The sequence below is a fragment of the Mytilus edulis genome, chromosome 4 (assembly GCF_963676685.1).
Source record: "Mytilus edulis chromosome 4, xbMytEdul2.2, whole genome shotgun sequence".
Taxonomy (NCBI): Eukaryota; Metazoa; Mollusca; class Bivalvia; order Mytilida; family Mytilidae; genus Mytilus; species Mytilus edulis.
Window position 1 is genome coordinate 27,906,927 of NC_092347.1, and position 25,660 is coordinate 27,932,586.

General features: G+C 32.1%; 1 protein-coding gene across 4 annotated transcripts; it reads right to left on the reverse strand.

The window, feature by feature from the left end:
* Positions 1-1,847: 1,847 nt before the first annotated feature.
* On the reverse strand, positions 1,848-23,664 carry LOC139519324 (probable serine/threonine-protein kinase DDB_G0267514). 4 transcript variants are annotated; one of them, XM_071311314.1, is made up of 12 exons: positions 23,513-23,664; positions 19,076-19,350; positions 18,625-18,756; positions 10,270-10,404; positions 9,912-10,040; positions 8,007-8,150; positions 7,267-7,404; positions 6,620-6,751; positions 5,299-5,324; positions 4,723-4,822; positions 3,877-4,305; positions 1,848-3,221 (listed from the first exon to the last, which is right to left on the reverse strand). In XM_071311314.1, exons 2-12 carry the CDS (start codon positions 19,328-19,330, stop codon positions 2,055-2,057), a joined length of 2,787 nt encoding a protein of 928 aa, XP_071167415.1. In that variant the 5' UTR covers positions 19,331-19,350; positions 23,513-23,664; the 3' UTR covers positions 1,848-2,054. The 4 variants fall into 4 exon arrangements, with proteins under 4 accessions (XP_071167415.1, XP_071167414.1, XP_071167416.1 ...); XM_071311313.1 differs by having other exon boundaries at positions 23,420-23,599; XM_071311315.1 differs by lacking the exons at positions 4,723-4,822; positions 5,299-5,324 and having other exon boundaries at positions 23,420-23,598.
* Positions 23,665-25,660: the final 1,996 nt, after the last annotated feature.

The window sequence follows — 25,660 nt, forward strand, 5'->3', positions numbered from 1 at the left end:
TCAATCAAAGGTTAGAGTACAATGGGTTACTTGGCGAAATTCAAGAGTTATGTGATTGCTCTGTCCAATAATTGTTGCCATTTGTGGCTCATGTGACAAATTGATCAATTACAATGTCTGTTATGATTAAGATCAATTGGTCAGGTAACAATTTCCACCAGGCAATATTTGAAAACTAGCATAGATTGTGGAGAGTTTTCTCATTGGCAATCATACCACATCTTCTTTTTTATATTGTAACTATATAAAAAAAAATTGTGGGGTACACGTCAATGAGACAGCCAACTAACCACAAACTTAATTAACGTCATCTTAAACAGTTTTTAAAAAGACCGATGACTACATGATATCGGTATGTAATCCTAAAAAATAAAATGATTGCATGAAGAGGAATAATTTTTTGTTGAATACACTGAATGTTTTGTTTTTCCTTTGTAATACTGATTATTTCAAGCATTATTGTATTATTTAGTAATAATCGGTTAAATAGTTTAAGAAAAATCTAGTATAGTGCAAGGTGACATCTACAGCGATTCGATCAAAATTTCTTTGTAAAATCCAAATCAAGCCGCATCATGATAGATGCTACATGTGTGGACCTATAAAATATCAAATATTTATCTCATCTGCCTAGAAACAGTTGAATATGATACAAAATATGACTTAAGGATGGTAGATACCTGTATTGGACCTTTTTGTCTTTATAAGTTCACGCATTGTTGTCAATATAATGGAATTTGATGCGACTATCATACAAGTGAGGGGTTTGGCTAGCTAAAACCAGGTTCAATTCACCATTTTCTACATAAGAAAATGCCTTTACCAAGTCATGGTTTATTACAGTTTTTATCCATTCGTTTGACGTGTTGGAGCTTTTGATTTTGCCATTTGATTAGGTACTTTCCGTTTTGAATTTTTCTCGGAGTTCAGTATTTTTCTAATTTTAATTTGATCCATTAATAGCTATAGTGTTAACTTTTATGGCTAATTGATAAAATTTTGAGGTAACTTTCACTCATTTATGATAGAAATTTTAATAAGATAAAGGAGTTTGTTTGAAGAGTACTCACAAGGTCGAAGGTGCATTCGCAGCTTCCCATATTAGGTGTAATACCACAAAAGATTTCCCCTATTAGTCAGAGATCCTGGTACTGAGATCACAGGCACTTGTCTTATATTATATATATATATATATATTAACCTTAAAATAACACTTGTTATATTAAGGTATATAGAAATCTGAGACAAGTGCCTATGACTGAGATGACAGCTTATGTCAAATTCCAGGTATAAGCCTAAAACTGATGCAGAGGAAGTGGTGTCTGTTGTTTCTTAATTTCTAAAACTCAATCAGAAATGTTTGGATTGTTAATGGAAAGAACATCATAAATAAATCTGAATGTGAAATTAATTGATCTGGCTTTTTAGATTTTGTTTTGAAAAGGTCTACCTCCAAATTCAACAAATATGTTGTCAGTAAGCAACTCCAGCATACCAAGCACTTTTCCTCTATGGAGAAAAATTTAAGGTAGCACCAGCATCGATTACCTGAACAGTACAATTATTTGGGTAGCAGTGTAAACAAGTGCTCGCTACTTCAGGAAAAGTGCTAAAGTAGCAATAGCTATTGATTTAGTACTGCCGCACAGAAAAGCATCACAATCTCAAGGAAAACTACTAAGCTAACAGCTCTCTAGCCTTGTACAATAATATGATGAAATCAATAGAATCTACTCCTGCTAAGTTTTGCATATAAGACTATGTACTAGATTCTTCTCCAATTTGTTCACCAATAATTATGTTTTAAGTACTGTATGTTGATTGCTGAACATGCAAATGAAATATTGTTTTCAGTAATTTACTTATTTATTATTTCAAAATAAATGCATGAATCATAAATACGGTATTATTTTACACCACAGTTTACAATCCTGGTACCTTTGATACTATTTACTAATCATTTATTACAGAAATCACTTCGTAAATACAAATTAAGTATTGTATTCCTAAAACATACACTATGTCTGCATGTCTTTGAGCCCGTGCATTCAAGACTAGCATTTTCTGTTCGTAAGTTTGATACTACTTGATCTAAACAATATAATGCACGAGAGAACAAACATAAATAACATTACTATGCTGCATGTTGACATAATATCAAATATAAACTCATCCAAACATAAAACTGCGATGAAGCATAGAAAAAAATAAAAATAAATGGTGATATCTTTGTCCTGGGTATTAGACTTTGTGTATATATGATCCATTCCAAGACAATAGTTTGCAAAATGTCTAATAGTCGGACGCTGAGTTGGGTCTCTATTCCAACCAGACACAATAAAACTCAGTAAGGTTTTGTTGACACAGACATTTCTTGGTATTGTAGGTGTCAAACCTGATTCGCGAATCTGTTTTTCGACTTCTGAAATATCCAATGTTTGGAAAGGCTCCTGTTCAAAAATCACTTCAAATATTATCAATGAAAATGAATAGACGTCTGCCATTTTAAGAAACTTCATGTTAACATAGTCCTCACACAATACTTCTGGCGCAGAATAACGTGATTTCTGGTCAGCACGCATATACTTTTCTTCTGTTTCGTTCAACATCTTTACGCTATGACTGAAGTCACTTAATTTCGCCACTAAAGACGAACCTGGCGTATAGTGAAGGAGAACATTAAGGGGCTCTAGATTACAGTGTACTATGTCTTTTTTGTGAAGATATTCAAGTCCCGAAGCAACATGTTGCATAAGTTTGACCTTCTCCCATTCAAGAAATTTAATATCTTCCTCAATATGAAGTGCTTCGTATAAATTTGTCTGCATGAATTCGGTGAGTATGCACAAATTTGGATGAACAATGGAAGCACCTAGATAATTTACAATATTTGAATGTTTTATTGCACTTGAAAACAATATTTCATCTTGAAATTTTGTTGTTGTCCTTTCTGAAACTTTATGTACATCATTCATCTTTGCAACAACAATTGTGTCATTCCATCGTGCGATATGCTTTTTACATAACCCCTGTACACTTAATGTTTGAATCATTTCGATTTTTTCAAAATCTACTACTATTCCAGTATATCCTTTCATGGTATAGCTTTCTATCTTCGATTCTTGTTTTGTCATATCTTTTCTGTCATTCAGGGCTTTATGCCTCGAGTTTTTAAACTGTCTTTCGTTGATTGCAGACGTTTGTAATTTTAAACTATGTTCCTTAAAATAAAAATAAAACATATTTTTATTAAATTTGATAGTTAATAAAGGTATTGAACAGATACATATCCCAAAAAATATACAATAGCAATCCATTTTATTTTATTTTAAAAAAAAAGTCGTTATGCAACTGAGATAAAAATGGCTCTGCGAAGCTGATTTATTAGAATCGGTAGCTGTGTATGAATAATGTTTACATAAAAATTGATTCGGGTATACTAGTATTCTCCAAAATCCTGCCATATAAACATATTCTGATATATGGAATGATGAAGTCAATATTATTCACATGCAAGCCATGAAGGGTTTTATGTTCCCTCCAAAATAAGATACAATTTGTACATATATTATATATTCTTTACATCTTCATGAAAAATTGAATTGACAAATAAACATTTACGTTTTCCTCTCTTGGCTTAACCGAAAAAATAAAACAATTTTCACTTGTTAATGTTTGCGTCATTTTGGTCTCTTTTGGTGAGCTGTCTCATTGGCAATCATACCATTTCTTTTTTTATTTTTTAATCGAAAGCATCGAAATACAAATGTTAATCTAAAGCTGCTCTCCTTGAACAAATGATTGTTTTAAAGAAAAACTTTTTAAGGAAAAACTTTTTGATGGAACAGTTTGTGAGTTATAAATACTAATACTTACGGGATGAGAAAATCGGATTTCCTTTCCATGATCATTGCTTTTCCTTCTTGCCTTTAAAGCATCATTATAAGTCGTCCTACTTTTTTTCTTCTGTACAGGTTTGGGTCTATTTGTATCTGCCAAATAGTGTGACGAACTAACTTGGTAAGACGTGGACGGTTTAAGATTTTGTTCATAATTATCATTTGTAAAATCTGAATGAGGACTACTGTCAAGTGTAGTTTTATTTAAAGCATTGTCCACGTTTTCATCTGCGGTATTGGACCGGAGATCAAAGTTTTCTATTCCCGTATGTATGAATCGCATTGATTCCTGATACTCTGGACCTATGTTAGTTGTATTCTGAAATTCTGACGTTGATTCATTATGTTGTGACATCAATGTAGATTCTGGCATTTGTTCTAGTAAGGCTTGATTTCCACACTGACCCTTAAAAAAACAAATTTGATACAATTCCTACTTAATCTCTAAGAATAATAATAAACAACACAACTAATTAAAAATTCATTGTATTACTTAATCTTTAAAAAATATATAATGACTACTTACTATTTTTTTTAAATAGCGTTTTATTGAATTATTATTAAATACACTCAGACAAACAGATTGACAATATATTTTGATGAACGAGAAACATGAAAATGCATCACTTTGATTTATCGAGTATAAAAAACTACATTTTTGAATAAGGCAGTTGCTATCTAATAATCCGTTCCTTTCACCATGTTGGTGTTAGTTTTTGTAGCAGTAAGTGTTTCTGTTGTTCCGTTCTTTTGTATAGTTGATTGGTTTCCCTCAGTTTTGGTTTGTGGCCCGGATTTATTTTCGTTTAATCGACTTTCGTACCTGCAAATTTAGATTTGTCATTTTTCCAGATAAAGTTTGTGGGTTACTAAAACACTGGCGATTCTGTTCTGTTATTTCATGGTCGTTTGTATTCCGCCATCTAGGGCCTAAATTAAAAAAATGTTTGTTTGACCTTTTCCGACGTTATGTTTTGAAACAGGGTAGGTAAAATATTTTATTTATTTTCCAAAAAAAAAAACAAATTGGCTCGGTATATTTTTTGTCATGGGTAGGCAAGTAGGTATAATATTTTATTTTATAGATACAAAATCTGCATAATGTCATTTTTGTCTGTTTTGCTTTTGCAAACAAATGCTTTGAAACTTCAAATGCAAGTGTTCATGTCAAACGCTCACGTGATACCAAATGGACTCGACCTTATACGTTAAAGATAAAACCCGAGGATTCCGGTAAAAAAAGTTTTGAGCGGGAAATACAAATATAAGATTTTTGGTAGGAACGAAAAAATAAAATAAAATAAAATCTTGCTGGTAAATACAAATAAAAGATTTTCAGGAGGAACGAATTTATAGGGTCGGTCGGTAAAGGGCAAACAAACAATATTTTAATTTAAGCCTAGTCCATATATCATTTTCTGATGTCTATTTAGAATATGAATATTTTTAAAAAAAATTGAGAATAAACTTGATATGATCTTATACAGTTATGATCATTCAATAAACATTATGAAAATAAAGATGGTCCTTGGGACGATGTGAAAACTTATTATTCTTGTTTTATATTATACATATATTGTTTTATTGAACTTTTATTAGCAACGAATTATTTATAAAGATATCCATGCTTATACATTCGTTTAGTCTGTACCAAGTCAGTTATATGACAATTGTTATCCATTCGTCTGATGTTTGAGCTTTGGTTTTGCCCTTTGATGAGGGACTTTCCGTTTTGAATTTTCGATATTTTCGTGATTTTACTTTTTACTCAATACAGCAAGACCTTCTCTTTCTCTCTAACAAAGTTGTAATACCTGTTACACTTCCTTTATAATTGTTGTGTCGGTCTTATCGTTTGTACTCCATTTAGTCCATATTAAATTTACTAATTCCTATTTAAATATCAAATAATTAACACGTTAAAATCTATGTGTGTAAAAACACGATTTTCCCAAACCCCATTTCATTTAGAAATGGAAATTTGTTCTCATATCTTGGCCTTATCTGTTCAACAATGCTAATAAAAGAAATAAATAAAAAATGAAATACTTTTGTAAATTATTTATCCAGTCACGGTGCAGTTGCAATTTAAATATCATGAACAAGGAAAATAACAAAATGCCGATCTCTAAGGAAAATTCGAAACGGAACGTCTTTAACCAAATGGCAAATTCAAAAGTTAAAACACACCAAACAAATAGAAAAAAAAAGTCACTTGGTACAGACATTTTCTGCTGAAAAACATTAACAGGTGGATTAAACCTAATTTTAATTATAGCTAGCTAAACATCTCACTTGTAAAAAAAAATGCATCCCTCCTAATCCCCCAAAAAAGTGTTTTTGATAATATGTCATGCACAAGTTATCTTGGGCAGAACTAACATGTTAAGTCTGAAAAATATTGCCCAATAATGAGTTAAAAATATGTGTGTAATTATAATGTCCTTTACACCGTCTTGGTCTCTATATTTCACAAATTCACCTTCGGGAATACTTTTTTCAAAATATGTATGAAGAAGATATGTATATTTACTTTACCTTATCACCGTTCTTTGAATAACTTACGGTACCCACCCTTTGAATAACTTACCCACTCAATGGACTATATCCTATACATTTAACTAAATTTTAGGAACACCCTGACTTTTTTTATCGTCTATACACTGTAGCTGAAGACTGTTATTAGCCTGGTAATTCATTTATAAGCAAATGATATGTACCTGTGGATTCGTCATTGTCCCGGGTACAGTATAATTCTGATAACTATAAGGGTCTTGGTTATTTGGAATTACGTTTGTTGTGTTCAAGTCCGTTGTATTCCGCCATCTAGTCCACATTTCATCTGTCGGTGTCTGTATCATAATACAAATGTTTGTAGCAACATACAATTAATTAATATTTTATAGCACTTTGTATCATGTAAACACTTTGTTCAATCGTCATTAATGGGACCTACTATTTTGAAAAATTAAATTTATCGATATATTGATTGGATAGTTAATATTGTTGCTTGCTTTACTTTTGGTGAACTTATTAATGAGTGTTTAAACAAAAACTTGTTTGCAATCACATGTGTTTAACGATTCCTGTTGAAGATGCACAGTTAAAAAGTATTATGGGCACCATACCGTACTTGATGACCGATACGATTTGTCAATGTATCAACTCACCAGTGACTTATAATCGAGATCCATGGTCGTAAATCTTTAGATACCAGTATAGTCGCATGACCTGTAGTCTTACGCATTGTGTCCTCATTTCGAATTTTGACTGAGTATTGATTTTTTTCAAGGAAACTCTGTTCTATGTAGACTAGTGTTTACCTCAGAAATCAATAATAAATAACTGAAAAACACATTATAATTACCTGTAAATTGACATTCGTCGTTGTCCCGGCCACAGTATTTTCCTGATAACTGAAAGGGCCTTGGTGACTTGGCATGACATTTGGCGTTTCTAGATTTGCCGGATTCCGCCATTTTGTCCACGCTTCATCTTTTGGTGCCTGTATCATTGAACAAATGTGAGTAACAACGTACAACTAAATTGATTCATTGATTGATACATTTTGCTATAATTCAAAACATTTTTGTATGTGCTTTTCTCAATGATGTGAACTGAAATACTAAAGATGTTGCTTTCATCGACAACTCCAAAAAAGTCAATACGAAATAAAATTAAGGTTCAGATTATGAAAAAAAACACCATTTGTTTAAAGTAAGTCTTTATTTATCAAATCATTGAATTTATCGAATATTAATTGGATGATTGATGTTTGTTTTACATTTTGCGAACTTGTAGTTGTCGAAGAGTAATGTTGTAACAGGAATATGTCTGCAATCGCTTTATTCTGTTTCAGAAGACACCACATAAGTTTATTGGCCACCGTACCGATTGGTTGACCTATACAACTAATCACATGTTTTATCGATTTAAATCATGAATCTTTAGATATCAAAAGAGTCGCATGAACTGTAATTATAACTACTGATTCATATTTTCGAATGTGACATTCGACTAAGTCATGTTAATTCGCATGGGGTGATGCATAGGGTCACTTTTTTCAAAAGTAAAACCTATGTAACTACTACAAAACACTGTATATACCTCTAAATTAACATTGGTCGGTGTCCCGTACACAAGATCCTGCTGATAACAAAAGCTGTAAGGGACTTGATTATTCGGCATTTCGTCTGTCTTTTCTTGGTCCGTTGGATTCCGCCATCCTGTCCATGTTTCATCTGCTGTTCTCTGTATCAAATAATAAGATAAATGATTGTGATTTGTTTTATGGAGTATGGATTCGTATGGCGGTTGCATAGCAGGGGTCGCTTTTTACCCTATAGACACACTATGTATCGCTCCTTTTGGGGTCGTGCGATTCCTTCAGTTTTTACCTTGATTTGTAGCTGCGGAACCGTAGCTCTTAGGTCCTTATGTTATTTTTTGACTATTTGCGGACCGTCCGCAAATAGTCAAAAAATAACATAAGGACCTAAGAGCTACGGTTCCGCAGCTACTTGATTTGTATCCTTTTGGGGTCGTGCGATTCCTTCAGTTTTGACCTTGATTTGTATCCTTTTGGGGTCGTGCGATTCCTTCAGTTTTGACCTTGATTTGTATCCTTTTGGGGTCGTGTGATTCCTTCAGTTTTGACCTTGATTTGTATCCTTTTGGGGTCGTGCGATTCCTTCAGTTTTGACCTTGATTTGTATCTTCATTATGGATTTATGACATCTAAACATCGGTAAACTACTGTTGTACTAAGTTAGATCTTGTATATCTAATCTTTAATTTGTTTTCAAGCTGGTCTATTAGCGCTATAAAACCAGGTTCAATCCACCATTTTCTACATTTGAGAATGCCTGTACCAAGTCAGGAATATGACATTTTTTGTCCATTCGTTTTTGATGTTTTTTGTCATTTGATTTTGCCATGTGAGTATGGACTTTCCGATTAGATTTTTCTCTGAGTTCAGTATTTTTGTGATTTTACTTTTTAATTGTCTGATTTTTTTGAAAGTACAATAAAGTACTGGTATATATAATTAGTTCTTCGTATGTTCTCAATTCACTTCGGGTTTTGAAGTTTTAAGACGATTGACTCATTTTTGATAAAATTGCGTCAATTCAACAGCAAACGAACGACAAATATAACCATAAAAAATGAGTATATAGTTTGCAACAATGTACAGGTGTCTATATAATATATGAACTTTTCTGTTCAATGAGAAAGACTACAATGTAAATGAATAAGACAAAACACACAGTATGCATATATCTATTCAGCTGACTTGTGAAAAAATACAGAAAGGGTAGGAACCAATTTATCCGTTAAATACACCAACAAGGGGTCGATAACAAAGGAGAAAAAGTATGGAGATCATACAACTATCAAAAACACCCATATGTACCTGTTGATTAACATTCGTCATTATTCAGGGTGCAATATTTTCTTGGTTATTTGTCGTGTCTAGATCTGTACAATTTCGCCATCAAGTCCACATTTCATCTTTGGGTCTCTAATTGGCGGATCCAGCTTGGGGTCCGAGGGTTTGAAGCCCCCTTTTTGCCGATCAATGCATTTGAATGGGGACATATAGTTGGAACCCCCCACCCCATCCCATCCCTTTTAAAATGGCTGGATCCGCCCCTATCTCTGCATCATAATAAAAATCTTATTGCAACCTCGGTTAATATATAAATTATTTATTATTACACGTTCTCATAAATCTTAAATTTATTTACTAGTATTTTTCCTACGAGTAGAAATACTCTTAAATATCATTAGCCTCAATTAACTCACATTACAATCGCCAATCTATACGATAGAAATGACAGTGGTTATCCATTCGTTTGATACATTTAATATTGCCATCTGATTAGGGACTTTTTGTTTTGAATCTTTTGAGTTAAGTATTTTTGTGATTTTTTCAAATAAAACGACAATGCAAACAGCAAACTGGTCTACCAAAACCTGTAATATTCAAAACACCTATCCATAAGTTTATACCTGACAAAACTGCTGAAATTCAGAGGAAGGCGTATTCATTTCACTAGCATATTTTTGACGTTTCTTTCGTTCTTCTGCTTCATATTCAACCTTACTTAGCCAAATAGTCCACTTCTCCATTTCCTCGTGCTAAAACAGAAAAAAATATTTTGCAATAAATCCTGATTTTGGCTGATTAAATACAATGTTATCAAATTTTCAAGGAGCAAACTCCAGATTGATTAAAGCAGCTTCGATTGCAAGCTCTGGTACTTCATGTCCTTTAACTTATGTGTAATGTAATGATAAAGAAAAAATAAACCGTTGTCATAAATACTTATAAGTTTTGCAACTTTATATCATATGTATCAGATCTTACCTGTAATTCAACGAGATTCAGAGAAAATTTCTTTTTTCGGCTATGTAAATCTTCATTCTGATTCCTTCGAAATATATCTTCTTTTTCTTTTTCTGTCTTCATTTTAAATTCTGTCCATTTCTCTATTTCTTCCAACTGTCAATAAAGAATGATAATGTAAAAGTTTGTTTTAGTTTTCTAACGTTAATACTTTTCTCCTATGATATACGAGACTTTTGCTATTGAATAAGTATACTCATGTTATTGTGATATCGCTCAGTGTGCTGATACTACTGGTAGATCTGACTGTGTTCAGTGTGGAGAAAAAAAGTGATAATGAATCACATATCAAACCTAAATGGTATAGAGACCGGGCTGCAGTATTCCAAGAAAACCTAGATGTTAACAAGATAGATGAACTTTTAGTTAGACTGGCAGACATTGATCCCAAAAATACAAACATTGTAACAATTAATGATATAGTTTAAAATTGTAATAGTATTATTAAGAATGCTGCTGAATGTGCTGATATGTTGATTAAAACTACTAGTAATGTCAAGAAACATGGTTGTAAAAAATATAATCATTGTAAAAAATATTTTAACAGTGAATGTTATACAAAACGCAAAGCTTATCGTAAAGCAAAAAAATACCATTATAGAGTACGTTCTATTGTTAATCACAATGATTTGGTACGTAAAAGCAAGGAATATAAGAATATACTGAAAAAGCAATTTTGTGAATTTCAAAAGGCGTTTATAGGTAAACTCAGAGGTCTGCGTACCTCAGATCCTAAATCATATTGGTCACTACTAAATAAAGGTTGTGAAAAAGGTAAAGCTACCCAGCAAAAAGTAGCTATGAATGTATTTTTTGATCATTTTAAAAAATTAAACAATGTTGTAAATGATATTGATATTGTTTTACCAGATAATGTTACAGAATATAATACCGTTATTAATGAGCATATAGGTGAAAAAGATGTTGTAGATGCTATAAAAACATTAAAGAATGATAAAGCTTGTAGTAATGATATGATACTAAATGAATTTTTGAAACATGGAGCTGTCAAATTATTGCCTGTTTATGTCAAGATTTTTAATATTGTTTTTAACCGGATTTTTGTGACAAAAATGTCGGTTATTGATTTGGGGATGTACGGCGGGCGGGCGGGCGGGCGAGCGGGAGGCAATCAAATGTTGTCCGTGCATTAACTCATGAACCGTTCAACCAAAGCTTTTAAAATTTTAATATGTTGTTACTGACAACTAAATGAAGGTCAAGTTCAAAAATGGCGATTTTGACTTTTACCGTTCAGGAGTTATGGTTCTTGAAAGATTGAAAAATGGTGTTTCCAGTCGTGTCCGTGCATTTTCTCATGAACCATTCAACCAAAGCTTTTGAAATTTTTATATGTTGTTACTGATGGCAAATTAGAGGTCAAGTTCAATAATGACGATTTTGACTTTTACCGTTCAGGAGTTATGGTTCTTGAAAGATTGTGAAATGGCGTTTCCATTCACGCTGTTGCATTTACTCATGAACCATTCAATCTAAGCTTTTCAAATTTTAAGATGTTGATACTGATGACAAATTGGAGGTCAAATTTGATATTGACGATTTTCACTTTCACTATTCATCAGTAATGGTTCTTGTGATATTGCCACGACACAAATAAATATTAATAAATCCGGTTTGCTGTCGTTGTGACAGCCTCTTGTTGAAAGTGGTATTGTACCAGATTCTTGGTCTCAAGGTTTTATATGTCCAATATACAAAAACAAAGGTGACCCCGCAAATGCGGACAATTATAGAGGTATCACTATACTTAGTTGTTATGGCAAACTATTTACATGTATTCTTAATAACAGATTAATATTCAATTAACTTGAATGTTTGGGTTTATTATGTGAAGAGCAAGCCGGTTTTCGGAAAGGTTATGGTACTGTTGACCATATTTTTAACTTAAAATGCCTTATTGGTATGTACTTATTTAGAAGGAAAAAACTGTACTGTGCTTTTGTAGACTATCGAAAAGCTTTTGATTCTGTAAACAGGGTATTATTATGGCAAAAACTGTTACGTAATGGTATTGACGGTAAAATGCTTGTTATTTTACAAAACTTGTATAAAAATGCTAAGTCTTGTGTTAGATCTGGTAACAACTTTTCAGAATTTTTGGCCTCCAATGTAGGAGTTCGACAAGGTGAGCATCTCTCACCTTTATTGTTCTCAATTTTTCGAAATGATTTGACAGATTTTTTGTCACATGCTTATAATGGTCTCTCTGATATATGTAATATGTCTCATTTATTATTTGATAATGATGATATTAAAGTTTTCTTTAAATTGTATTTGTTATTATATGCTGATGATACTGTTATATTTGCTGAGTCTGCTACTGAATTACAATCTGCATTAAATGCCATGTATTTGTATTGTGAAACATGGAAGCTTAGTGTTAATGTAGCCAAAACCAATATTCTGATATTTTCAAAAAACAGACAATGTGAAAACACTCAATTTTTCTATAACAATGAACCAATAGGGCTTAAATTAAAATATTGTTTGTTTGCAGTTTACCGACCGACCCTTGAAAATCCTCCCGACTGTGAAAATTTTATTGCTTTTTTGAAGAAATTTTTTTTAATACCTCTATTGACGCGATCCGGAACTTTGGGTCCTTTCCGGAAATGATTTAAAAAGTCTGGGTCAATTACGCATTTCAAGTTCGGTTTTTCTAGCTTCCCGTCAAGCGTTCATGTGACCATTTAATGATAAAGCACATGGAAATTGTTTACAGGTATCCATGAAGTCACGGAGGAGTACTTTACGCTGTCGTCTCGTGTCAATTTTAAGACAAAAAACAAACAAAAAAACTTATTAGTAAACTGTTTATACAGATTCAGGCACATGTAATGATGTGTGATGATATCATTGACGATGATGCAGCGGATATTCATAACTGACACGATAACCATTCTGTCTCAAACAAATCGTGTTCAGAATCTGTGGAGCCTGACTTTATGGAACCAATTTCAGTGGTTAAATAATTCGACAGCAGCTTGAAGTATGGCATATTTTCTACAAATCGTTGTGAAGACGACAAAGATGAAACCACTCCTCCGTGACTTAAATCTTTATGGATATCTGTAAACACGCCTGTACGGAGGAAGGGCTCATTTGAAATGTTAATGGATATAGATCATGCCAAATCAATAAGAAGCAACCCTAACTACACAATGATGTACAGAAAATGAATGGTTAGCTTGAAAAATAAATATACTCTCTCTATATTAAATCTATCTTCGATTGCAATGAGTATGCTCCTTTAGGATAAGGGGGCTGCCCCACTCATTGCAATTATTCTCTTTCTAACAATATTAAATATACCCAAACTGTGTGGCCTGTGTGAATTCAATTAAAACATGTCCTTAGGAGCTATGCTGCCAATTTTTTTTATGCATTAAAAACATTTCAGTACAGACCATTTACTTTTAATGGGGTGCTATGGATTTCACCCCAAACTTTAGATTTCTTTGGTTTTCATTAAAGCCTGGCAAAAATATAACCTTATCACATATAATTAAATATTGTTAGAAATATGAAAACAGTCGGATGTCTTAATACTTTTTTTTCAAGTTGCCTTTTTTTCAATTGAGGAAGATTCAATGGTTATTTTTTTTATTAAATATACACTCTTTAATAATTGTCTTATAAATCTATAATATATACATTTTTCTGATGAAAATACTCTACTCATGAAAACATTCTAGTCAAGAAGCATACATGTCTGAATATATTTCTTTAAAACAGTTCTAGTCATAATGACATTCCTTGTTTATAAGTGTTCCAGTATTTAATAATTATATCATATTTTATGTCATAAATTGGATAATGACACTATGTTAAAGTTTCAGTTTTGGTTAAAAAAAAATTATCTGAAAATGGCTGTTCATTTGATGTTGGTTTTCAGCATGTCCAGTGTTTGTTGTTTTAAAATGTTTTTTTTTTCTTCACAAGAAACTTGGTTTAGTGTAACTGCTTGTTTAAACTGTATTTTGACTGATAAAATAAAATATTTTTCCTACCTACCGACCCTTCAGTCTGAAGGTACAGTCGGAAAACAGCAAACAAACATATTTTTAAGGTTGGCCTAGCTGTGTTAGACGATTTTCTATATTTGGGTACAGTTTTTTCTAGAAAAGGTACTTTTCACAAAAATAAGGCTAGACTTGTACAACAAGCTAGAAAAGCTATGTTCTATGGTTTATGTAAAGCGAGAAAGCTTAGTTTGCCAATAGATATTTTGTTACAATTATTTGATGCAATGGTGGCACCTATTTTGTTATATGGTGCAGAAGTATGGGGTTATGAAAATAATGACATTATTGAGTCTTTGCATTTAGAATTTTGCAAGTATATATTAAAGATTAAAATATGTACGCCAAACTATATTGTATATGGCGAACTTGTTAGAACACCCATGTCTATATGTATTAAAGCTAGAATGGTTGGTTTTTGGCAGCGAATTTTAAATGGCAAAAAAGAGAAAATATCTCGAACATTGTATGATATGTTGCATAAACTGAATGAAGGTGATGTGTACCATTCTAAATGGTTATTATATATAAAAGATATTTTAATTGAATGTGGTTATGGAAATTATTGGTATGACCAATCTGTATTAAGAAATATAAGCCTGTCTAAAAATGTAAAGCAAGTTCTTCATGAAAAATTTGTAGAAGGTTGGAAATTACAAGTATATGACTCACCGAAGTGTATTAATTACCGTAATTATAAATTACCTCACTGTACTTCCACCTGACTTGATGTATAATCTTATTAAATTTAGATGCGGTAGCCATAAATTGCCAATTAAAGCTGGTAGATTTTTTTAGTATCAATAGAGCTGAAAGAATTTGTGATCATTGTAATAAGCAAGAACTGGGTGATGAATTTCATTATATATTTAATTATATTATTAATTCGTATATTTTAACAAATTTGATTCGTTTAGGGATAGTCACATGTTAAACTATATTTTCGAAGGTAGAGAGAAAACGGCGGATAGCAAAAAGCATATTGACCTGCAAAAAGAATATTGCACGGTTATTTTTAGAATATCTAACCAGGTGCTCCGCAGGGCGCAGCTTTATACGACCGCAGAGGTCGAACCCTGAACAGTTGGGGCAAGTATGGACACAACATTCAAGCATGATACAGCTCTGAATTTGGATTGTGATTTCTTTGTGACTTCTTCAAACTTTTTAAATCTAAAATTAAATAGTTGACACAGCATAGGTTTCTGACACAGAATGAATGTGGTCTAATGAACTTAAAAGGTTTTTTTTGCCTTTGAGCAAATCACTATGCTGTTGAATATTAATCCTCTCAAAAAAATGTTTGAAGAAATTTTCTTTTTATTTATGAAATCTGAAATGAGAAAAATTTAACCCCCCCCCCTTTTTTTTCACATCCCCGTTTCCCTTTTTCAAAACTGATATCAATTCAAATTTCTAATGGAGTTTGCAACAATAACTACTCATTTAAATACATCATAAAATATTAAGATGTAAAAAAACTGCTTGTTATCACTGAATGGTAAAGATTATTTAAATTTATCAGTTGGTAGTAAAAAGTGTATATACATTGTATATTGTATATAACAAAGATTTGAGTTGATTCTGGACAAAGAAAGATAACTCCAATTAAAAAAAATTCTTGCTATTGCACAAATAGGATATTTCTTGCTTACTATTCTGGACAAAGAAAGATAACTCTAATTAAAAAAAATTTTGCTATTTCACAATATTGTGCAATTAGATATTTCTTGCCATTGCACAATACTGTGCAATTGAAAAGACTTGCTATTGCACAATACTTAATATAATAATTTTAGATCCTGATTTGGACCAACTTGAAAACTTGGCCCATAATCAAAAATCTAAGTACATGTTTAGATTCAGCATATCAAAGAGGCCCAAGAATTCAATTTTTGTTAAAATCAAACTTAGTTTAATTTTGGACCCTTTGGACTTTAATGTAGAATTTGAAATTTGAAAACAGGACCAAAAATGAAGAATCTACATACACAGTTAGATTTGGCATATCAAAGAACCCCAAGGATTCAATTTTTGATGAAATCAAACAAAGTTTAATTTTGGACCCTTTGGACCTTAATGTAGACCAATTTGAAAACTGGACCAAAAAAACTTCAATAATCAAGAATCTAAGTACATTTTTAGATTCAACATATCAAAGAACCCAACCGATTCATTTTTTGTCAAAATCAAACTAAGTTTAATTTTGGACCCTTTGGACCTTAATGTAGACCAATTTGAAAACGGGACCAAAAGTTGAGAATCTACATATACAGTTAGATTCGGCATATCAAAGAACCCCAATTATTCAATTTTGATGAAATCAAACAAAGTTTAATTTTGGACCCTTTGGGCCCCTTTTTCCTAAACTGTTGGGACCAAAACTCCCAAAATCAATACCAACCTTCCTTTTATGGTCATAAGCCTTGTGTTTAAATTTCATAGATTTGTATTTACTTATACTAACATTATAGTGCGAAAACCAAGAAAAATGCTTATTTGGGTCCCTTTTTGGCCCCTAATTCCTAATCTGTTGGGTCCTAAACTCCCAAAATAAATACCAACCTTCCTTTTGTGGTCATTAACATTGTGTTTAAATTTCATAGATTTCCATTTACTTAACCTAAGGTTATTGTGCAAAAACCAAGAAAAATGCTTATTTGGGCCCTTTATTGGCCCCTTATTCCTAAACTATTGAAACCAAAACTCCCAAAATCAATCCCAATCTTTCTTTTGTGGTCATAAACTTTGTGTCAAAATTTCATAGATTTCTATTAACTTAAACTAAAGTTATGGTGCGAAAACCAAGAAAATGCTTATTTGGGCCCTTTTTGGCCCCTTATTCCTAAAATGTTGGGACCAAAACTCCCAAAATCAATACCAACCTTCTTTTTATGGTCATAAACCTTGTGTTAAAATTTCATAGATTTCTATTCACTTTTACTAAAGTTAGAGTGCGAAAACTAAAAGTATTCGGACGCCGGACGACGACGACGACGACGACGACGACGACGCAGACGCCAACGTGATAGCAATATACGACGAAAATTTTTTCAAAATTTGCGGTCGTATAAAAACCAATATACCGTTTGTGACGTCATGTAATGAATTTCAGGATATTGTTTAACGTTTTGAAACACGTGATATCTGTGATCTATTATTTGACGAAAAAATTCTTGAAATACATAAGATGTCCAAAAAAAAAAGTAAATGAAATAAAACTAATATGTTGTTTATACTGTCAAGGAGACAATGTAATATCTGTAAAATTCCAACAAACCTAAATGACGATTTTGAGACAAATATGGTCAGAAATTAATAATATAACAAATATAAAATTGAGAATGGAAATGGGGTCGACCCAAAGAAGTATATCGACCTCGGACTTCGTCCTCAGTCAATATACTTCTTTCAGGTCAATATATCCTTGTATCGACCTCATACCAAGGCTATATTTTTATAGTAATTTTTTTACTCAAGAAAGACTCAAGTTTATACCTTCTCATATATATAAAAACAAAAATACCGTAAGCCTGTCAAATTTAATGAGTCAAGATAAGTGTGTACTTGTTGGGTTGGCAAAATTTTGCAAGATTGTTATGTCTGTATTTAAATGATAATATATGGATACAATGTATTACTCTTTCATCTGCATACACCTACTTAATATGTATATGTGTTAGTTCAAGCATTATAATTGTTTGTTAAATCTATTGTACTATTATGCCTCATGTGAGGCCTTTAGTGAAATAAAAAGTTTCAAAGTTTCAAAGTTTCAAAGTTTCAAAGTTTCGGGATATTAGGAAAATTAAGAGCTGATATTCATAGAAAGAGAGAGAGAGAGATCAATACTTGGAGAACTTTTAACCATTTGATGCCTTAACTGATAAGCCTAAGTCGTTGTCACGGCGAAGGGATTCTAATTCGCATTAAACATTAAACAAAATACAACTACCCAGAGAAAATTTATACATTAAATGTATTATTTGTCTCTGAACTACCCAATGAATTAAATTATTGAAATCTTTAACGTGTATACCTACGGTTTGCAGCAGATTTTGAAGTCTTACTTCACAAGCATGTTTATCCTTCAACTTTCCCGTAGGTAGTTAACGGAGGTTCAAGAATTTCAAGATAGGAAACCAAGTATAAAAAAATGACATAATAATTGATAAAACGTCCCCTTTCGTTGAATGATTGGTTTTTACTTTACGCCACCTCATTCAAATTTGAGAAATGAGGATTCCCACCCAGATAAAAGTTGAAGCTTTACCTGTAATTGTTGAAGTTCTCTCATCAATATCTCATCAGTCAGGTTAACTTGCCATTGTTGTTCGTGTTTAGATGCAATTTTCTGATCCTCCTCGTGTATCTTCAGTTGTGTCCATTTATTGTATTCATCAGACTAAAAACATGAAAAGAAAAAGGTGTATTTAAAGGATAATATCTTTTTTGGGGATTATCAATTCAAGGAAATTGTTCTCAAATCCTTCAAACATAATGGATGAATCCTTCACACTTTGCTATTAGAGATGATAAGCATGATATTCTACGTTTTTATATTGCTTTGTTGAACTAATTATAAACAACTGCAAACAGGGTAAGATAAATGTACAATTAAGTTTCTAGAATTTTTAACTGGTCAATAATGTATGATGGATTTAGTACTGTAACAGTATACTAAAACTGATTGGATTTTGGTAAAATGCAGAAAAACTTCTTACCCAAGATACATCATTTCGATCAGGAGTTCTCTGTGGTGAATTGAAAGGACTAGAAAATGACGACCCGATACCACTATCAATAGAACTGTCCCTTCGATGAGCTGTAAATCTTGATGGTGAATCGACTGATGTATTACTGGTATATGTTCTCGGTGTGAGGAATACTCCTTCCCGTGATATTGGCATGCTACCTTTTGGCAACCCAGCTCTCCCCATTCTTCTGTTATATGCATTGTCAGCATAGTATCCAGGCATATTCTTTTATATCATGTGATCTACAATAGGATTAAGTTTTTAGAAAAGCAGTATCATTGAAACATACTGCAGTTTTATGAAGAACCACAATCAACAGTTTTAAATTCCTGTCACAGCTTAATACGATAACTGTACTCAGTTTTTTAGGTGAAGTGAATTATATAATACTATCAAATAAGTGTTAACAGTCAGAGCACTCACTATTTTATCAGCATTATCTGTTGTCCAAAACAAAAAGCTCAGATGAAACGAATTATTTACAAAAAAAATAAACGTATACTTATCCACCATTGTCTACTTAAGAAAATGACTATACCAAGTCAGGAATATGACAGTTGTCATCCATTCATTTGATTCCATGCAAATACAAATATCTTGTTTAGAAAGGACAAATCATAAATCGTAAAATCAAACAGTTGCTTAAGAACTAAAAGATTGATAGTTGTGTTGACTATGTCTATCTCAATCGGCTTGGGGGAAAAAAACGGACACCAAAGACAAAGTTTATGCAAGTCTGTCAACGTATACGAGTTACACCTAACAGAAGTTCCAGAGGAAACTTTATTATAAACAAAATCATAATACCTGTACCTGTTGGAACAAATATTCTGTACTATTTATTCCGTTAGGAACATATACTGTTATCTACTCGATTGCGACTTATGAAAGTATTTTAACTTACAAAGATTAATACGACGGGTTCCAATGTTTTAGAAGAAATTGCTTATCCTTCTTAAGGCCTTGAGTTCATCTCGGGTCTTGGTTGGTTCGTGTTACCAATCTTAGGAGTGTTTTGATGTAGTTTTTCTATGGTGGCCGGATGCGGCCATTTCGCATTTTCGCGTTTTCGTGTTTCCTCCTTTCACTTTCACGCGAAATCGAGAAATTGGGAAATTGGAAAATCGGGAAATCGAGAAAGCGAGAAAGCGAAATCGAGAAATCGGGAAATCGGGAAATCGAGAAATTGGGAAATTTGAAAATCGGGAAATCGAGAAAGCAAAAACGCAAAATCGAGAAATTCATTTCGCGTTTTCGCGTTTTCGCTTTCGTGTTTTCGCGTTTTCGCTTTCTCGTTTTCTCGCTTTCCCGATTTCCCTATTTCTCGATTTCCTATTTCTCGATTTCCTATTTCTCGATTTCCCAATTTCTCGATTTCGCTTTCTCGATTTCGCTTTCTCGATTTCTTGATTCCCGATTTCCCGATTTCGCGTTTGCAAAGTGAAGGAAGAAAACACAAAAACGCGAAAAGGCGAAATGGCCATATTTTTCTCTACTTCGTATTTCTTTATTGGCAAATGGTATTGTATTATGTATCAACAATCGAATAGTCACTACAGAATTGATCTGTCGTGAGTAATCAAATAAACATCAAACTTACAGGAGCTATATATATGGTACCTTTAAAATTAGCCCAAATACATTGCGGCCAAGTACATCTTCTATGACTTAAAAGTTCCTTTGCTGTTTGTTTCTTATAATAAAACAATTGTAATCATTAGAGTAGTAGGTGGTCTGGATACCAAAAAGTGTCAACCATAAAAAGTTGTTTCAGTTCGGGCTGAGCCCTTATAAGGAAGAGCTTTGTGTGTGGACAATTTTTAACATATATGATAAGATTGCAAAAAATCTATGTTTGAGCGCTTTCATATACGATTTTTAAAGGACAAAATTACAAAAAAAACTTGAACCACACACTGTATAGGAGAAATTTCATTGGAAATATAGCAGTTTGACAAACGCTAATTGTGATGATTGAGAGGCTTAATACCAGTTTTTCCTTATCAATTGAACGTGTTTTATCTCTCTGTAGTGGTATGTACCACCTTTTTTTTTTATTCTTGCTATATCATGTATCATGCACATGGTCCTTTATAAATAAATTGTTGACACATGATCAAGAAGGCAGGGCCTGAAAATGGTCTACAAACTGAGATGTGCAGACAGTTAAGGGAAATATCGTTGCTGATTGTTAAAAGAGACTCAGAGGGGCAATACCCTGTTATCTGAGATAAATTTAAACTGTTAACTGTTTTCAACCTATATATATACAAGTCAACTATTATCAGCATTTTTGTATTTGTTGTTAACTGTGGTTTTTGCCCAAATCGAGGTGTTGGTAACATGTTTATTGCCCCCTTCTCGTAGCAATATAGCTTAACCAGAAATTTAACCAAGTTGAAAAATGCTTATGATATCAATTCTCAGTCACTGAACCATATTAACAAAGGGACTGGGCCCTGAAATAGTCATTAAACTGATATGTGGTAGTACTGATATTAATGCATTCTCATACAAAACACCATTTACATATCACAAGTAGCCTATATCATATCAAACTAACTTAAGCAGAAAACTTAACATTGAAAATTGCTAATTGCTTCAAAGTCACTGTGTAAGACATAAAAGTGTCCTCTGAAAATCCCTCAAATGGACAGATTTTTACTGTAAAAGATATGAAATAGTGTCCACACACAGAACAAATTTTCATAGAAGTTGCTATTAGATTGTGTCCTCCAAGGGAAGTAATACAAAGGTCATTAAAAATTTTAATTATTCTTGAATTCTAAATAAAATATGGAAGATTGGTGAGAAATTGATTAATATACAAATGTAAACAAACAAATAATGGATAAGTGAAGTGAATATAGAGAAATTTAAGTTCTTAGAAATTCCCAGCAAATGGTAATGACAATGAAAGAATAAAAATAATAAGGAAGTCTAAAATCAAATCTGAAGAACTTAACTATATTTATTATGTCAGAGAAGACGGCAATATACAATAAATAATGTCCACTGCCATTAAATACTGTCTCCTAAGTGGACAGCATTTAACAGCAACTTTTGTAGTAAATGTTTTTAAATTGTGTCCTCCAAGGAAAATAAAACTGAACAGCATCTGTTACTTATTTGAGTTTGAATCATACATGTATATAATTATATTATAAAAGATATAAATATGAAGATAAGGATGGTATGAGGGCCAATGAGACAGCTCTATATGTCAAAGTAACAATTAATAAAAATTTGCAATTAGAGTTAAAACATGTAAAATACATTCGTCAGTAATAACAAGGAAATTGATATCATTTAAAACTTTAATCATATATCAAAAAATGCCTTTGCGTACACATTGTCATGTGAAAAAAATGTCCACCTGGACAATATTATGGTAGTGAATTATGTCCATGTTCATGAACACTTTTTCATACATGAGGACATATTTTCATCGAAAATTGTGTCCAGGACACATCTAAATAAGTAAATATTGTCCTTGGACAGTATTTACTATGAAAATGTGTCCGGTGGACATTTTTTTCATTGGGGACACTATTAAATCCTACAACTGGATCATTTCCTACTGACAGGGACTCAAAATAGTCGTCAGACGGATATGTACTGATAGTAATGCAACTACTTAGTAATTATCAATGAGCTATCACAGGTAGTTCCTAACTTGTGCAGAAAACTGATGACGCCGTCACAGTCGCTGGAAAAGTAATCCCATGTCTCGATTTCCGCCACTTTCGTCGCAGGCGATATAAAAATGGCATTGAAGAAATAGGGATCAAATAGGGATCAATCGTATCACTACCGTCACAATAGTGGAAGTCTAGTGAACAAATTGTTGTTGAGCTAAATTTCAGACAAGGTCAATAAATAAAAACAAATTTGTTGATTCATGAACTTGGACAATTTGATTTGTTACAATGATAAAGTTCGGTGGCTACTTAAAACATTTGGAACGCTTGGCACATAAGATTTCAAGATTTTCAAGATTTCAAGATTTATTAAGAAAACTGTTGACTCAGACACATTTTTAATGTAGGTCATTATTGATAACATATACTATCATACATTAAATATGACAGAAATGAACATGTAATTAACAAATTAATACAAACAAAATTTAAAGAAGAGAAGACAGTTTTCTGATAAACATTGACAATTTCTTAAGAACACTTATAAACTATGAAAAAATATACGAGCAAATCATTCCTGTCATTCAATAAATATAAATGTATTTACATCTATAAAAGAGGACTTATCATGTTAAAGTAATATAATGGACAATCAGGTGAAAAAACATACCTTTAATTCTCTAATTACCATTTTCTAGATGTGAAAAAACAATCAAAATGCTCAACATGTCTTCCTTTTTAAAAACAACTTATTTTAAATTACCTGCTAGCTCGCGATCCATTACTTCCTATGTTCTATTTATATCACAAAGAGTCATGTTTTGACGTCATCCTCTTAATTTCAGAAAATCATTTAAAGTTATAATTCCAATATAAATATAATTTTCATTTAATCTTTATCCGATAACATTCTACTTACATTCTGTCTATAAATTAAGCGAGTATAGTCGAACGATCGGTATATATTAAAATAAGTATGTATTTAAATGTATTATCTGTTATATTTTCTTATTCTTAATATTCGTTTTCCTATTATTAAACAATATTAAACAATTACTGTCTTTTGGTGAGTAAATGTGTGGTTTTATTGACTTTTGAAAAACGGTTATTCACTAACCCCAACCAAAGACAGTAATCGTTTTATTCCATATTCCGAGAGAAATGTTTTGGTAAATAATTTTCATGATCATGATATACATTTCTCTCGGAATATGGAATAAAACGATTACGTGGTTTAATTGACTTGGATATAGATTCATATAATAAGATGTGGTATGAGTGCCAATGAGACTACTCTCCATCCAAGTCAAAGAACGGCCTGCAACACAGAGCAATGGCTCACACCGAACAGCAAGGTATAAAGGGCCCCAAAATAACTAATTGTAAAACAATTCAAATAAGCAAACTAACGGTCTAATCTATATAAAAAAAAACGAGAAACGAGAATAATTATGAACCACAACAAACAAAAGACCACATCGAAAATCGAGTTCCTGACTTATGACCGGTACAAACAAATGCAACGGGTCTAAACGTTTTGATAGGTACCAACCTTCACCCTAACCCAAAACAATAGTATAACATCAAAAGACGCACTACCAAATATCAATCGAAATGGCTTAATGGGGCTCGCGGGTATAATCAATTTTTTTTTAAACAGAATTTTCCTTTTTTTTTTTCTATAAATAAACTTTATCCTATACTTAATAGGAAAATATAATTAAAATATGAGGTCACCGTTCATTTAAGCTCACAATCGGCCTTCGAAAAAAGCATGCAATTTGGAAAGGTACTTTATTTCTGTTGAACTAATAGGAGTGAAAACAGTAATATCGAAAAGAAAAAAAAGGAGATTTAAATTACAGAAATCACTTAAATTTTACAATAGTTAAGTTTAAGTACAGTTTTACAGTTTATTAGAAAAAAATAATTAAAAAAATATAGGACACCGATGAGTTAAAAAATGTATTTTTTTCAATTTTAATGCAAAAAATGGCATTTTTTTAAAGGGCAGATAGTTTGGAGCTTTTTCAATGACATAAATATTTTAAAAGTCATCTTAGGCCAAAGGAATTGATTTTTGCACCATATCATAAAGTAACAACTAATAGTGTAATAAAGAAAATTTGTAATGAAAAAAAATGTTTAAAATTTTGCTGATTTTTTGTACCCTCGAGCCTCCTTAACCCAACAAATGAACATACAATGAACCGAATTATGACACAATCTTACCACAAAATAATTAATTATAAAAAGGGGCTAAGATGTAAAACAATATCAGAAAGACAACAATAACCTTGGACAAAATGCCACCAAATAAAATAACGTACACAGTTAAATAAAAATGTTGTTGCACGCGGTTCGAACTCACAACTTCAGTGTTGACTGGCTAATGATTACAGTAGTAACGTTAACTACTTAGATCACTCGGCCACCGAGACCAATTTAGGCTATATAGAAGTTGGTTATTGTTAACAATTACGAAGTTTGCTATTGTTCACTATTACGAAGTTGGTGACTGTTCACTATTACAAGGCTGGTGATTGTTCACTATTACGAAGTTGGTGACTGTTCACTATTACGAAGTTGGTGACTGTTCACTATTACGAAGTTGGTGACTGCTGTTCACTATTACGAAGCTGGTGATTGTTCACTATTACGAAGTTGGTGACTGTTCACTATTACGAAGCTGGTGATTGTTCACTATTACGAAGTTGGTTAGTGTTTACTATTATGAAGTTGGTTATTGTTTACTATTATGAATTGCTTATTGTTTGCCATTAAGAAGTTGGTAACTGTTTACTTTTACGAAGTTGGTTTGTGTTGACTATATAGAAGTTGGTTTATTATTTCTTTATAGAAGTTGGTCATTGTCTACTATATAAAAGATGGTTATTGTTTTATTATAAAG